Here is a 14,717-nt window from a genome sequence, read left to right as displayed (position 1 = left end):
AGTCACTTGGACTAAGCGATCTAACCTGCAGGAAGATGTTAAACTTATAAAAGATATGGGAGTGGATGTCTACAGATTCTCAATCTCATGGTCTCGAATCTTTCCAAGTAAGCTGCAAAGAAGTAGATTCATACCCAAATGTTGTTATTTCTCAAAGTTGAGTCTAGAGTTTATATTGTCATTGACCTAATGTCTACAAATTGTTGCAGAGGGAAAAGGGGAGATCAATGAGGAAGGAGTAGCCTATTACAATAACCTCATAAATGAACTCCTGGAGAATTGTTGTATGATGTACCCAATGTTATCACTTAATGATCGATATTGCCTGTCTTGTGTTCTGCTTGTCTCTTCTTTTGAACAATGCTGATTGTCAGTAGTTTGCAGGAATCCAAGTTTCTGTCACTTTGTTCCATTGGGATGCTCCCCAGTGTCTTGAGGATGACTATGGAGGATTTCTGAGTCCATGCATGGTGTATGCTAATTTGTATTTCTGCAATATTTTGGATTAGAAAGTTGTTGCTGTATTGACCATTGATTAAATCATTTTTGTGTTGTCGTGATATATTGATGCAGGACTGATTATACTGCCTATGCAGAGACATGCTTCCGATTATTTGGTGATAGGGTTAAACAGTGGATCACTTTTAATGAACCTTATCTCGTTTGTTACTTTGGATATGATCGCGGACTTCATGCCCCTGGCCACAGTAGTTTTGATAATCCCATTGCAACTGAAATATACACAGTGGCACATCACATTCTTCTTGCACATGCAGCTGCTGTGGAAGTATATAGGACTAAATATCAGGTGAAGCTCTTCTGCAAACGAATGCATTCTAAAACAAATTGAGGCTACTAGTAGTTCTCATGACTGATCATGCGGACCTTAAAGTCTGACCATTTCAATTTGGCTCTGAATACACTGTCCTTCCATCAGGATATTGGAACTTGGATTAAAAACATTGGAATTAGAAGTGGAAGTGGTTTCACAGTCGTTCACACTTCACAGGACTTGCTTTGAATATAGCCTTAAGCTTTTTTTCTTTACTTTTCATTCATTCTTTCTTTTTTTTTTCTTTTTACTTTTCTTTCCTTCTTCTTTTTTTTAATCTCAGAAGTTTTGGTATCTACAAATAAATTTAGTATTTTCAGATTTCTAAACAATTCAATTGCAGAATTTTAAAATATTCAAAAATTCTGACATAGGCAAGTTCAATTATTTGACTTCACCCATGTCTATAAGATCCCTCAATATTATGGGAATCCCAATAGAAATAAGAATGCTCAAATTTAACAAGAAAATATTAACCAAAAACCTTCAAAACTTAGAACAATTAAAATATAGCTAAAACATCATCTTCACTTTCTTAACAGACAGCCCTGGGAATCAAGGTACTTTGACATTATCTTATATTTTGATACTAGTGCATGCCTGTGACTCATCTCTTAGCCTTTAGTTTTATCTAGTAGTCTATCTATTATAAGTTTTTTAGGTTTTTTTCAGTATAATTGTTGGTGTAATTTGCCTAGAATCTAGTAGGGATTTGTTAGAATCACAAGTTTGAGTTGTGAATTTTCCACAATTCTAGTACTCCAAAAATTTTCCAGCATATTGAATCTAAATATGCAGTCAAAAACCATTTACTCAAAAACCCTTTTTAGATTTAAAATAAAATAAAATAATTCAAACTAAAAAAAGGGCCTGGAGTATGCCCTAAAACTGTTTTTGCTTGGCTAAGAGTTCGTCTTCCTAGAACCTAAGGAAATGGGTTAATCACCCAAGACTCAAAGGCAGCAGGAGTGAAAATCTGCCCCTTGAACCACCAGCAAGTTATTCCAAGTGGCTTAGTTTTCATTGAATAAGAGTGATGAGTCAGCCTGCATTCCAAGTGGCTTAGTTTTCATTGAATAAGAGTGATGAGTCAGCCTGCATTCACGGTTAGCAGCCAGAGATGGTTACATTAGTGGTTAGCAACAAGAGATAGTTGTCCTCACTGCTAGTTTGACAACTAAGTTATGATAGATTTTCCCACTATGTAAAAAAACACCTCATTATAGATTCTATATTTCCTTAGTTCTACTATTTCGTTCACTTTCCTGCACTTTAACGAAAATAAGATGAATTAGGTTATTAACCAGGAGAGAAAAGTTATGAAATGAAAATAATTTTGGATTATTAACAAGGAGAAAGTTTTGAAATCCTTGCAGGTTGAGCAAAAGGGTTCTATTGGGATTACATTAGTGTGCAACGGGACCTATCCATATTCAGCATCTTTGGATGATCAAAACGCAGCTCAGAGAGTTATTGATTTCACGCTGGGATGGTATTATTGTGTTTATATTTTTAAAAATTTCACATTGTTATTTTGATTTGAATTATCAAATATCTATCAATCAAAGAATTATCAGATATCAATCAGTCAAATCTTATATTTAAAAATATTTAGGCTATATTACAAATTTAAATATTTTTATAAAATCAAATTCTAAACTTTTCCATTATTAACAGCGTTACAATACTCTGTTGTAATCAAACCAGTAGTTTCTGTATGGCAGGTTTATGGATCCAATAACTTCAGGCAGTTACCCCACTACAATGAAAGAGAGAATTGGGAATCGTTTGCCAAAATTTAGTGAGCAACAATCTCAACAGTTAAAAGGATCCTTTGACTTCGTCGAAGTGAATTATTATACAAGTCAGTACGCGATAAATTGCCCGGAACCGACCAGTCAGATGTCCTGCTGGAATCTGGACTGTGGGGCACGTTGTGTTCGTAAGTATATATTGGGTGTTTACCACTGCATTAGTCTCTTAATTTGTAAAGACTCTGCATTAGTCTGCCCCTTCTTCTTTATATGTTTTTGCATGTATCTGTATATGGAACTCTCACGTCAAGTGTTGACATGTCTCTGTCGAGTTTTTTGAACATCTGGTTTTGTAGATGTGTAGTATATGTTATTTTTCTCATTTCAGAGTTGTTTAGATCTGGTCTATCTGACATCTATTTTTTGTTAAGGATGATAGGTTTATATCGCCTCAATGGACTATCTGTATACTTTTTCTGAAAGGGAGACTGGGCATTTCTATGCCTCATTAGAATCTCAAATATGTATTGATGATCTTTATATACTCTTAATATAAAGTTATGTTGGTTTTTTTCCTCTGAAAAAAAAAGTTTAAAAACTAAATATTAAAAATCTGATTTTACAGGTAGAATATTATGTTGAAATATTTTTGGTAGAGCTATTTAGTGTAGTTAATCTTCAGGATAGAAATAGAAAAATTAGTATTAATGTGGATAATTTCATGACAAAAATATTGATATTAATATATATTGAGGAAATTCAGTTAACCAATAAGGTATAATTAGTGTGCTTTTACAGGTGAGCGGAATGGGGTGTTGATAGGACTCAAGGTATGCTAATCATAACCCAAAATCTGAAAGTCAATATTTAAGTTTAAATTTGAGAACAGGTTATGGAATTTATTTTACTGGTTAAATTTGACATCTGAACTTTTCACTGCATTTTTTTTTTTTTGGTATAAAATTTGTGAAGGCATCGGATTTTCTTTATGTGTATGCACCGGGGATAAAGGATCTGCTGATTTATATAAAACATCAGTATAACAATCCGCCCATCTTTATAACAGAAAATGGTGAGAAAAGCACAGCACAAGTTTTCATTTCATTAATATTTTAATAGATAATATTTTAATAGATAAGTATGAAGTAAATATGAAAAGAAATATTGTCATGATAGGAGAAAATTTTATTGACAGTTTCAAAATATTAGTATGGTTTATTTTTAGGACAAGATGAATTATATTAGTTGGTTCGAAGAAGATGAACCATACTAATTGGTTTAAAAAAGATGAATTATACTAGTTGTTAGAAAAAAGTGAACTACACTAATTAGTTCAAAACAATTCATGAGATTTTTTTATGTGATTATTACTTAAAAATTATTTTCTATAAATTATATATCACACAAACCTAAATTCAAAAATATTATATAAATATTCAAAGTAATTTTACTTATTTAAATATTCAAATTTGGTTATTTAAATATTCAAATTTGGTTTTTAAATAGGAGTCAATGACCCCATTGTGGACGAGTCAACCACATCGCTTGATGAAGCACTAAATGATACAGGGCGTATAAACTTTTGCTCTGAACATCTATGGTACATACTAGAGGCTATAAGGTACTTGTGAAGCACTTTTCTCAGATATATTACAGTTCATCCAATAACCCTCTTCTCAGATATTGCAGTTCATTCAGTTACCCTAAAGGAGAAAATTATGAAATTTGAGATGCTCAACTGATATTACATTGTCCTTCTGAAGGGCTATTAGATAACTAAAGCTGATAATATTGTTTGTGATAATGCAGGGAAGGTTCAGATATCCGAGGGTTCTATGCATGGTCGCTTATGGATAACTTTGAATGGTCGTTAGGTTATGAATGTCGATTTGGTTTTCATTATATCGACTATAAAGATGGGCTGAAAAGGTATCCTAAAGCCTCTGCACATTGGTATAAAAAACTACTGTTGGAATGATATCTTCAGTGGTGGACAATGTGTTGGGAGGAATAATCAAAAGCTCTTCCAGTTCAGGAATTGTTCAGTAATTGATTTTGAATTTTCATTTTAATATTATTAATATTTAGTTTTGAATTTTTTCAAATTCATGTTTCATTTTGTTAATATGAATAATTTTAGTATTGTATTAGATTTAAGAATTTTACGATTTATGATGTAGAGAATAGTTTTTTTAATTAATTACATTGTAAGGATTAGGTCTAAATTCGAAGCAACTAATGTGATTGAATTTGACTTTTAAATTATATTATATATTTTTTATTTAATATTATGTATAATTGATTTTAAATTTATATTTTTTTTAATATTATAAATAATTTTAATATAATGTTTTGTAAATTTAAAATTATTATAAATTGTGAATTTAAATAAAGAAAGTAATCATTATTTTTAATCATTCTAAAAATTTAATTAATATTATAATATTTTGTTATTAGCATGTCTCTTTCCCTAAGGCAGTGTACAGTTACTTTGTAAAATTTGATTTCTTGCTTAAAAATCTATCCTCAATCAGTTATGTCAATAACACTTACAATATTATAATATTATTTATATTATTATACATTTTAATTTAATTTAAAATTTAAAATTATTACACATTAAAAAATTATGATATTTATTTTTTATTTAAAACTTTTAAAGTGATAGGCATATATATATATAATATAAAACTAAACTATTTTTTTATAAAATAATTATTTTTTCAATAATTTATTATAAATATACTTTATTTTATATAGTTATAATAATATTTAACTTTTTCACTATTTTATGAGCATTAATATTTTATGAGTATTAATGAAATGTAAAATTATTTAATTATTATTTTTTATAATATTTATAATTTAATTTTTTATTTAAATTTAATTATAATTATTTATTTATAATATTAATAATTTAATTTTTTATTTAAATTTATGTTGATATTAAAAAGATAAATTCATTTCATTCCAAGTATGTTAAAGGGTATTAAGAGTTTTAAATGGGAAAAAAAATTATATAAAAGTAGCTAGAAGAGTGTTAAGAGCATTAAAATGATAGGAATGATTATAAGAGGAGTAAATTATAATTATAATAATATTATTAATAATAGTTGTTTTTAAATAATTCATAATTTAAAAAAAAAGAATTTTTAGTTAATTTTTTTTTTAAAATATGTTAAAACACATTCACGTAACATTGTTTATTTAATTTTCCTAAATACAATACAAAATATTAATTTATATGAATTTTATTTTATATTAATTATGAATTTATAATAATTATAATTAAATTTATAAAATTAATTTAATAATATGAAATATATTTTTTATATAAATTATATTGTATATAAAATTAAAAATAAAAATAAAAACACAAAATCTAATTAAATTAATAATAATTATGATTAATTTTATAAAATATATAAATTTAATTTAATAATATGAAATATATATTTTTATATAAACTAAATTGTATATAAAATTAAAAAAATTATTTAAAAACACAAAATCTGAATAAAAATATAATTAATGTTATAACCATTGGTGTCAAATGTCAAAATTTTGTTAAAAAATAAGTTTATTATAAATAATAATATGTTATAGGTATAAAACAATTAAATACAAAAGTTTTTGCTTTAAATATATTATTAAAATGGGAAACTGAAATTCATCCATTATTGTTCTATTAAGAGAACAATCTCTAATATATAATACATTTTGAGAAAACAGGAAAAAAATCAATTATTTGATTAGATGTCTGATATTTGTGTTGGAAATTCATCTATCACTGTTGCATTAAGAGGCTTAAGAGAATAATCTCTAATACATTTTGAGGAGACAAGAAAAAAAGAAATCATTTGATTAGATGTTTGATGGGTAGTTAAAGGATACAAAAGGTGTCTACGTATTTGAAAGAGTTGAAGCCTATTTGGTGATTTGTATTCTCAATATTTGGCAAGATTAAGAAATGAAAAGTCTAAAAAAAATTAAAAAATTGGAGCATAAGTAGAGAAATACTTTGGAGGACAGAGAATTGGTATGGAGATTAAAGTGAGAAAAAGGGTGACAAAATAAAAAAGTATTTTCAGTAATATGTCAAAGACAAGAAAAATGTCAATGCCATTTGGACTATTAAAAAGAGTAATAGAGAGGTTGCTACCAATTTGGAAGATGTTAGAAATAATGGGATTAATCAATTTGATGAGATCTACAAGAAAGATGTATTGTATTTTCACTAATATGTCAAACCACAAGAAAAATGTCAATGCCATTTGGATTAGTAAGAAGAGTAATAGAGAGGTTGCTAACAATTTGTAAGCTATTGCAATTAATGGGATTAATCAATTTGATGAAATCTACCAGGAAAACGTGAGAGTTAATATTGTTGAGATAGTTCAAATGATCTAATATTTCCCAATTTTTTTGTTTATGAGGATAATGAAGAGTTGTCAAAAGAGGCATCTAGGGGTGGACAAAAGTCTCAAACCTAATGGTACGTCATTCAAGTTTTGTATTGGATTTCTATAAATTATAAAATATGATTTTATATAAGTTACAAATGATTCTAAGGTGAATGGTAGAATGTTATCTACTTTCAATGCGTTATTTATTTCTCTCATTCCAAAATCAAATAATCCATATTATTTTAAACAATACAAATCAATATTGTTATTATGGGGCTTCACCTTGTTAACCAATATCTTACTACATTTATATATAAAGAGGGTCTTAAAATTTTGAAAGTAAAACCAAGATATTGCAGGTATCTAGTGGGTGATGTAGGACAAGGAGGTTTATATGTATTATGTGGTATAAAAAGGGGTATTTAATAAAAAAAATAGGGAATACATATATGTGTGTGTGATTTTTATTATAAATGTGTATTTGGATGGGGATTAAACACGAGGATTTTGGGATGCTTTTATCAATATTTAGTGATATAATTAGAGTTATTCTTTAATATCCCATGAATGCAAATGATATGACACATGTTGGCTAAGTGGATACCGCATGATTGTTATGAAAATTGTACTTATAAAATCATTGCAAATATTATTGTGACGAGGTTGAAAGACATTTCATAAAATAAATTTCTTAGGAATAACATGGGTTTCTTTCTAGTAGGAGGATTCATGGGTAATCAAGGTCACACAATAACACTTACACTCTATAAAAACTAGGAAGTTGAATGATATGGTGATAAAGAGGATTTATCAAAATCATATGACGAGGCTAGTTAACGCTACTTGAGGTTGATGTTGATTAATATGGTGTTCTATAATAAATATGTGAATTGGGTATTAAGTTATGTTTCTACAGTCTCTTTCAATTCTAATAAATGGTTCTTCTTTGATCTTTAGGCCTGAGAGAGGATTGCAATAGGGTGCACTCTATCACCTTCATTGTTTCTTATGTGGTTGAATATTTGAGTAGGGCATTGCTAGCAATCAAGAGATCGAAGACAATTGAAAGGTATTAGAATTTGAAATATGATCACTTTGAAACACTTATTGTTCGTGGATGACATAATTTTGTTCTCCTAGGGGCTCTATAAAAAATACCTTAAAATTAAAGGAGGTAGCTGAAATATATAGTGTTACAACTAATATGATAGTAAATGTAGGGAATTCTACAATTTGCATCACAAAAGGAAGAAGTCAAATATGTATATGAGTTATTATTTTATCAATGGACAGAGTTACAAAATGGGTTGAAATATATAAGATTTTAATAAAGCCATATAACCATGTGAAACATGATACAGAATGGCCTTTAGTCAAGGATGAGAAAAGAATTGTTTGGTGTAATCATTAATTATCCAGAGAAGGTAGATTGACATTGATCGAATTAAAAATTATAGAAGTTATGGGTACTTACACAAAGGTGCTACCCAATTTTGGTGCAACAGGAGTGTGCGAGTGTAATTCTTTAGGAATGCATATGCATTCCTAAAAGCATGTATGTGTTCCTCTTATTTTAGGTTTGGTGCTTTCTAAACCTCTACATTAGCTAAATGACATGAAATATAAATGCACACGCTTTTGTTAAATGTGTACATGTCTCTGGAACAAGCATGTTCTTTTACAAAAGAGCATTTGTATTCCTCTATTATTGGAAAAAAGGGGGTCGAGGATGCATTATTCCATACAAACCCCATAGACATGGTAAATATCAAGTGAATTGGCATCAAAACATGTGCACACTCGTCAACCAAAGCTACCACCCCAGTAAAAGTGTTTTTTTTTTTTTGTCTTATTCTATTATTATATATATATATATATATATAGAGAGAGAGAGAGAGAGAGAGAGAGAGAGAGAGAGAGAGAGAGAGAGAGAGAGAGAGAGAGAGAGAGAGAGAGAGAGAGAGAGAGAGAGAGAGAGAGAGAGAGAGAGAGAGAATTTTAAAGAGAAATTTTTTATTGTAAATTAATTTAAACATAATAACCATGACCAAAAACCCCAAACCCAATTAACAAACCAACCCCACAATAGAATCACAAGAAAACATAAACTCGAAGGAAAATCCCATTCCAAAAACCTAAATTACAAATATTTTCAATGAATTAAGAATATTGGTTGAAGAACTCAAGCACACAAGGGAGCAATAACGACTCTCATTAGTTGCATCCCTTCATAGTATCATTTCCTCCATTAATCATGATCATGGTCAGTTTATCGATATTACTAAATATAGGGCCAAGTTGAGAGAATCTTACTCCAATGGTATTACTAAAGTACAAGTTAAAGAATTGAATATAACCAAACAAATGATTGTGGTGTTATTTTTTGACCCAAGGACCAATCAAACCCCTGATTTGAGGAAGAGATGTCTTTGCATGGATTGATGCACATTCAATGCATGGAAAGACAATTGAATTAATTATTAGTTTATGGTTTTTCAATTATATTTATTTCATAAATGATGGGTCGAGCTCATATGTGATCTCCATGTTAAATATTTTGACATGAGTGAGTTCCAGGGGGTTGGTATTGGCTCTTCCCAAGATCAATAAAATTCCAAGTGTAATCCATTGAGATGACTACCTACTCCTAGCCATAAGCCCAATCCCACTCCCAACCTCGTTAACCCCACCCATCCCCCCCAAATAGGCACCTTAGCTTCTAGATCACCTTGCTAACACAAACAATTTGATAATGTGTTTCACACATAGTCGAGTGCAGCATATTTCATTTGTGGTGGCCTCTATAAAATATCAATTGGAGGAATCTGTAAGATCTCCAAGTGTAGGGCCTTTAAGCCACACTAATTATAGACCATCAACTCTACATAGGCAAGTTGGTGTTCTTGGTTTGCGTTAGGTGGAACTACATGTATTCTCTCACAGTGGGCATGCTTTCCATGGCCCAATAGATGATCCTTTCCAGTAACAAATTATGGATCAAGTTAATATAGTTTTTAATTTATGCTAAATTATTGGTTATAAATTTCATTTTCCAATTGACGAATATTCAATAGGAATAACATTAAATCACTTCCTTTTTACTTTTTGTTTTTTTGGCATGTGCAAATTTTACAAGAGATTATGCCATGTTCAATATGGGAAGATGTCAAGTATTCCAATCTTGATGCATCCTTAGTTGTATCATTTGATATTATAACACCTTACACTATTATACTGTAGAAATTCCTTGTAGATTCAAACTGCTTATGTAATTTACTAAAACCAAAGACTTGAATCTACTCTACTCATCAACAGAAAGAAATTAATCGATCATGAAATCACAACATAAACATGAGACAAGATTCAACACACATACTCAGAGATATATCTAGGGGAAAGAAACTTCTCAAAACCCCTTACTATTTGTATTGCATTAATCAAGGAATCTGGATGAATACAATATGCTCTGCTCAACCTTGAGCTCAACTTGCACAAGTATTTTCTATCCTCTGCCTGACTAACTGCCTTTGGCCAATACTTAGCCAAATTTCCAAGCCTTCAAGCTCTTATTTCCTTGTGTTGTTTCCTTGAGAACAAGGCCCTATTAAATAGGAATTTCCTCAATGAAAATTGTGCTACACCTTTAGGTCAATTCTCTGACTGCATGCACCATTTGTACAATTTGGAATATTCTACAACTGGTAGTACACTACCCTTGAACTCCAACCTCAACTGGGTAACTCTCAGATCACACATGCATGAGTTATTTATGGTTGAATTATCAGTTAACTAGTTGAACATATGAAGCAGCACCCCACTGTCTGACCTCCTACTGGTTCCTCCATCAATTGGAACTAATTTAACTAAATTTTATTCAGTTAAACTGGATTAACTAATTACAAGTCAAAATAAACTCAACTAGCCCTCCTAAAATAAGATTTAATTCAAGGGAAAATTAAATCAAGATTTTTCTTGTTTCATTTTCAACACTCCCTCTCAACAACAAAGGAATTCACATCTATCCCAATCTAGTACCTTTGGAATGTATTGCATGCAACACCTCTCATTGCTGATGCTGCTACTGTAACATCTATGACTGAGAATAAAAAACAAATAAAAATAATCATTGAATCAATCTGCAACTATCTATTAGGAAAAATGTGTTGCTGCTGAGACTCATGCTCTGTTGTCAACACTTTTATGCACTCCTCAATATCTAACTGACATTGATGCTCCTACTACTAAATATGGTGGGCCCCCGTAGTAAGGCACTGATCCATGAGACCAATGCACCTCAATGGATCTTTCCCAATTTATGCAACTCTTGGGATTATTGCTTCACATTGCCCCACCTCACAACTGGAGGTATAACTACATGCAAAGTGAACTCTGATATACTCATACTACTACTTCTACTTCTTTGTTGCTACTTATGCACTGGTGTTGCAACTACTACAATAATGAGTCTCATCTCCCCATATTGTGAAGTGCTAGCTTGCATAGGGTTGCTCCCTCTAAAACTAGACTCCCTCTGAGTCTCGATCTCCCAATGGGAAATATATTTGCTCCTCAATCTACCAATGTCAATAATCACAACTCCTTTTTATGTCACTAAACATTGGTTCATTGATCTACCCACTAGCAGCCTTCTAACTCCATTAAGAAGTTTGCACATAGGGTCTTTTGGATCTACCCTAAACTAGAGCTCCATCAATCTACAAAATTCCTGATCTAATGTGAATCTTGCTCTAATAGTGATTCGTGCTCTGATACCATGTAGAAATTCCTTGTAGATTCAAATTTCTTATGTAATTTACTAAAACAAAAGACTTGAATCTACCTTACTCATCAGCAGAAATCAATTAATCGACCATGAAATCAAAAATAAACATGAGACAAGATTCAACACACATACTCAGAGATATATTTAGGGGAAAGAAACTGCTCAAAACCCCTTCCTATCTGTATTGCATGAATCAAAGAATTTGGATGAATACAATATATTCTTCTCAACCTTGAGCTCAACCTACACAAGTATTTTCTATCATCTGCCTGACTGACTATCTTTGGCCAATAATTAGCCAAATTTCCAAGCCTCAAAGCTCATATTTCCTTGCACTATTTCCTTGGGAATCAGGCCCTATTAAACAGGAATTTCCTCAATTATAATTTCGCAATAGCTTTAGGTCAATTATCTGACTGCATGCACTATCTCTACAATTTGGAATATTCCACAACTAATAACACACTGCCCTTGAACTCCAATCTCAACTAGGTAACTCTCAAATCACACATGCATGAGTTATTTATGGTTAAATCATCAGTTAATTGGTTGAATACATGAAGAAGCACCCCACTATCTAACCTCCTACCACTTCCTCCATCAATTGGAACTAGTTTAACATACTTTAACTCAATTAAAGTGAATTAATTAATTACAACTCAAAATAAACTCAACCAAGGCTCCTGAAATTTAGGATACACTCTACATGACTCTAGTTAGATCCTCAACTCAAATTATTTGAACCAAATAAGTCAAATTAACTTAGTTAACTCATACAAGTTGTCTTGTGATGTGGAATTACAATTTTTCTCCTAATTTAATTCAAGGAAAAATTAAATCAGGATTTTTCTTGTTGCATTTTCAACATCTACTTCAATGATAACTTAGCAAGATTCAAATTTTTGTTGATCTAAAAATTTCCAAGTTATTTGGGAGAAATTAATCTTAATTTTGTTGTGTTTCCACATGTGTCCATAGGAGAGTCTCATAATACATCTCCATCTAGGATTACTGGATCACCTCCCACTTAGGTAGCATATGTTAGATTATATCTACTTTTAATTTGAATTTCATTGTCTTAGTTTAGTTGAATTTTATGTTTTCATACTAATAAAACATATTAAAAGTGTCTATGAAGGTACCATTCTTCCCTTTTGTCCCCTTTTATCCCATTTTTTTCCTTAGTTCATGCCAAGTGCATTCACCAAGTCCATATAATGTTTCATGGGTTCATAAAATTCATAAATATAATAAACAAAAATAAAATCCCAAGGAAATTGCATAAAGACAAAGTTTATTTTGAACTCTTATGACAAAATGAGGTTATCCACACTTTACCTTTGCATTATATTCTTTCCACCTTCTCATATTTATGCTTACACTACATTTTTCCAAAAACAGAGACATTTTGACTAATTTTCAACGTTGGGTATTGGTTAATAGAAGGAATAAGTTTGTTATACATATCTTCTCATATATTGTAGCCACTATGTGCATTGGTCAATTTAGATTATGTGTTTTTCCCATGGTGTATCAATTATGTGTGTCATGTAAGAAAAATAATTATGAGTTATTTATGGTGCATCACTTATCGACATTGCTTCATATGTAATGATGTTCATCATTCATCGCTTATGTGCATCATTTATTTGTTATTATTTAAGGTGCATAACTTATATGTGACACCTAATATGGTGTATTGTGGCTCAAGTATCCATTGCTTCAGTGCATTGATGCTTAACTATGTCACTTATGGTAGGTATCTTACATGGCATGTCGACTATGTGTCTCAGTTTTAAGAGTAACACTTATATGTACATTACTTATGGGGCATCAATTACAATTATTCTACTTATATATGTGTTTTTTTAAAAGTATGTCATGTATGGAAGTCTCTTATCATATGTTGGATATAAACTAGTCGCAATGGTATAAACAACAAATTCCACCCATATTTAACATTTAATGCGTTCATAACATTCATAGATATAATGAACAAAGACAAAATCCTAAGGAAAGTTCATAAAGATAAAATTTTATGTTGACTCTCTTGGGACAAAATGAGGTTATCAACACTTCACCTTAGCTATGAACTAGATTTTATGTACTTATCCTTAACCAACATATCTTAACACAAGTTGGCACAAGTGAGACTTCTCCAAACCCTTCATATAACATTCACTAAAATAAGAAACCTTAGCCAAAAACTATGCTTTTCAAATTACAAAAAACTAGTGTTATCAAATTCCACATTACCAGGGTTTTCAATTTCCACAAAACTAGGGTTTTCAAATTGCACAAAAATATGGTTTTACATTCCATGCCAATATATATCAACAAACATTTCCAAATTGCAATGCAAGGTCAATATTGTGTGTTTACTCACATTTTCTAATTATGTACTCAAATTTGAACTCACTATGTTGGTCATCATTCATTGCTTATGTGCATGACTTATGTGTTGTTAGTTAAGGTGCATCACTGATATGTGACACCTAATATGGTGTACCATTTCTCAAGTGTTCATTGTTTCAATGCATTGATACTTAACACTGTCACTAGGCATCTTAAATGGCATGTCAACTATATGTCCCACTTTGAAGAGTATCACTTATATGCACATTTTTTATGGGGCATCACTTAAAATTATGTCACTTATGTGTGTGCTGATTTTAAAAGTGCGTTGGGTATAAATTAGTCACGATGACCACTAAACAACAAAATTTTATCCATATAGTGTTTCATGACTTCGTCACATTCATAAATATAATGAATAGAGATAACATCCTAAGGAAACTACATAAAAAATAAGTTTATGTTGACATTAGGGGAATTTTAAGATAAAAAATGGGCCTCAAAATAAAAAATGTACTTAAAAAATCAACTTTAAAAGAACCAATAGGATTCAATATGATGATGTCATCCCTAGGGATAAATATTTT

General features: G+C 30.5%; 1 protein-coding gene across 3 annotated transcripts; it reads left to right on the top strand.

Annotated features, from left to right (window-relative positions):
• The first annotated feature begins 287 nt into the window (after nt 1-287).
• Nucleotides 288-4,632, top strand: LOC149151456 (beta-glucosidase 12-like). Of its 3 annotated transcripts, none has more exons than XM_089439551.1 (8): nt 288-472; nt 574-808; nt 2,209-2,324; nt 2,557-2,774; nt 3,385-3,416; nt 3,598-3,658; nt 4,093-4,207; nt 4,396-4,632. In XM_089439551.1, the coding sequence occupies exons 1-8, from the start codon at nt 468-470 to the stop codon at nt 4,562-4,564; spliced, it is 951 nt and encodes a 316-aa protein (XP_089295677.1). In that variant the 5' UTR covers nt 288-467; the 3' UTR covers nt 4,565-4,632. The 3 variants fall into 3 exon arrangements, with proteins under 3 accessions (XP_089295677.1, XP_089295676.1, XP_089295678.1); XM_089439550.1 differs by having other exon boundaries at nt 3,559-3,658; XM_089439552.1 differs by lacking the exon at nt 4,093-4,207 and having other exon boundaries at nt 3,559-3,658; nt 4,396-4,590.
• The last annotated feature ends 10,085 nt before the right edge of the window (nt 4,633-14,717 follow it).

Source organism: Pinus tabuliformis, chromosome 9 (assembly GCF_031772625.1).
Source record: "Pinus tabuliformis cultivar Carrire ecotype Pingquan chromosome 9, CPIR1, whole genome shotgun sequence".
NCBI classification, from domain to species: Eukaryota; Viridiplantae; Streptophyta; class Pinopsida; order Pinales; family Pinaceae; genus Pinus; species Pinus tabuliformis.
This window is presented reverse-complemented; position numbering and strand designations above follow the sequence as displayed.

Bases quoted from the DNA above. Each gene is read 5' to 3' on its own strand.
- LOC149151456 (XM_089439550.1), top strand. The intron at 3,659-4,092 runs GTGAGAAAAGCA...GTTTTTAAATAG, and splicing joins CATCTTTATAACAGAAAATG to GAGTCAATGACCCCATTGTG. The intron at 4,208-4,395 runs GTACTTGTGAAG...GTGATAATGCAG, and splicing joins TACATACTAGAGGCTATAAG to GGAAGGTTCAGATATCCGAG.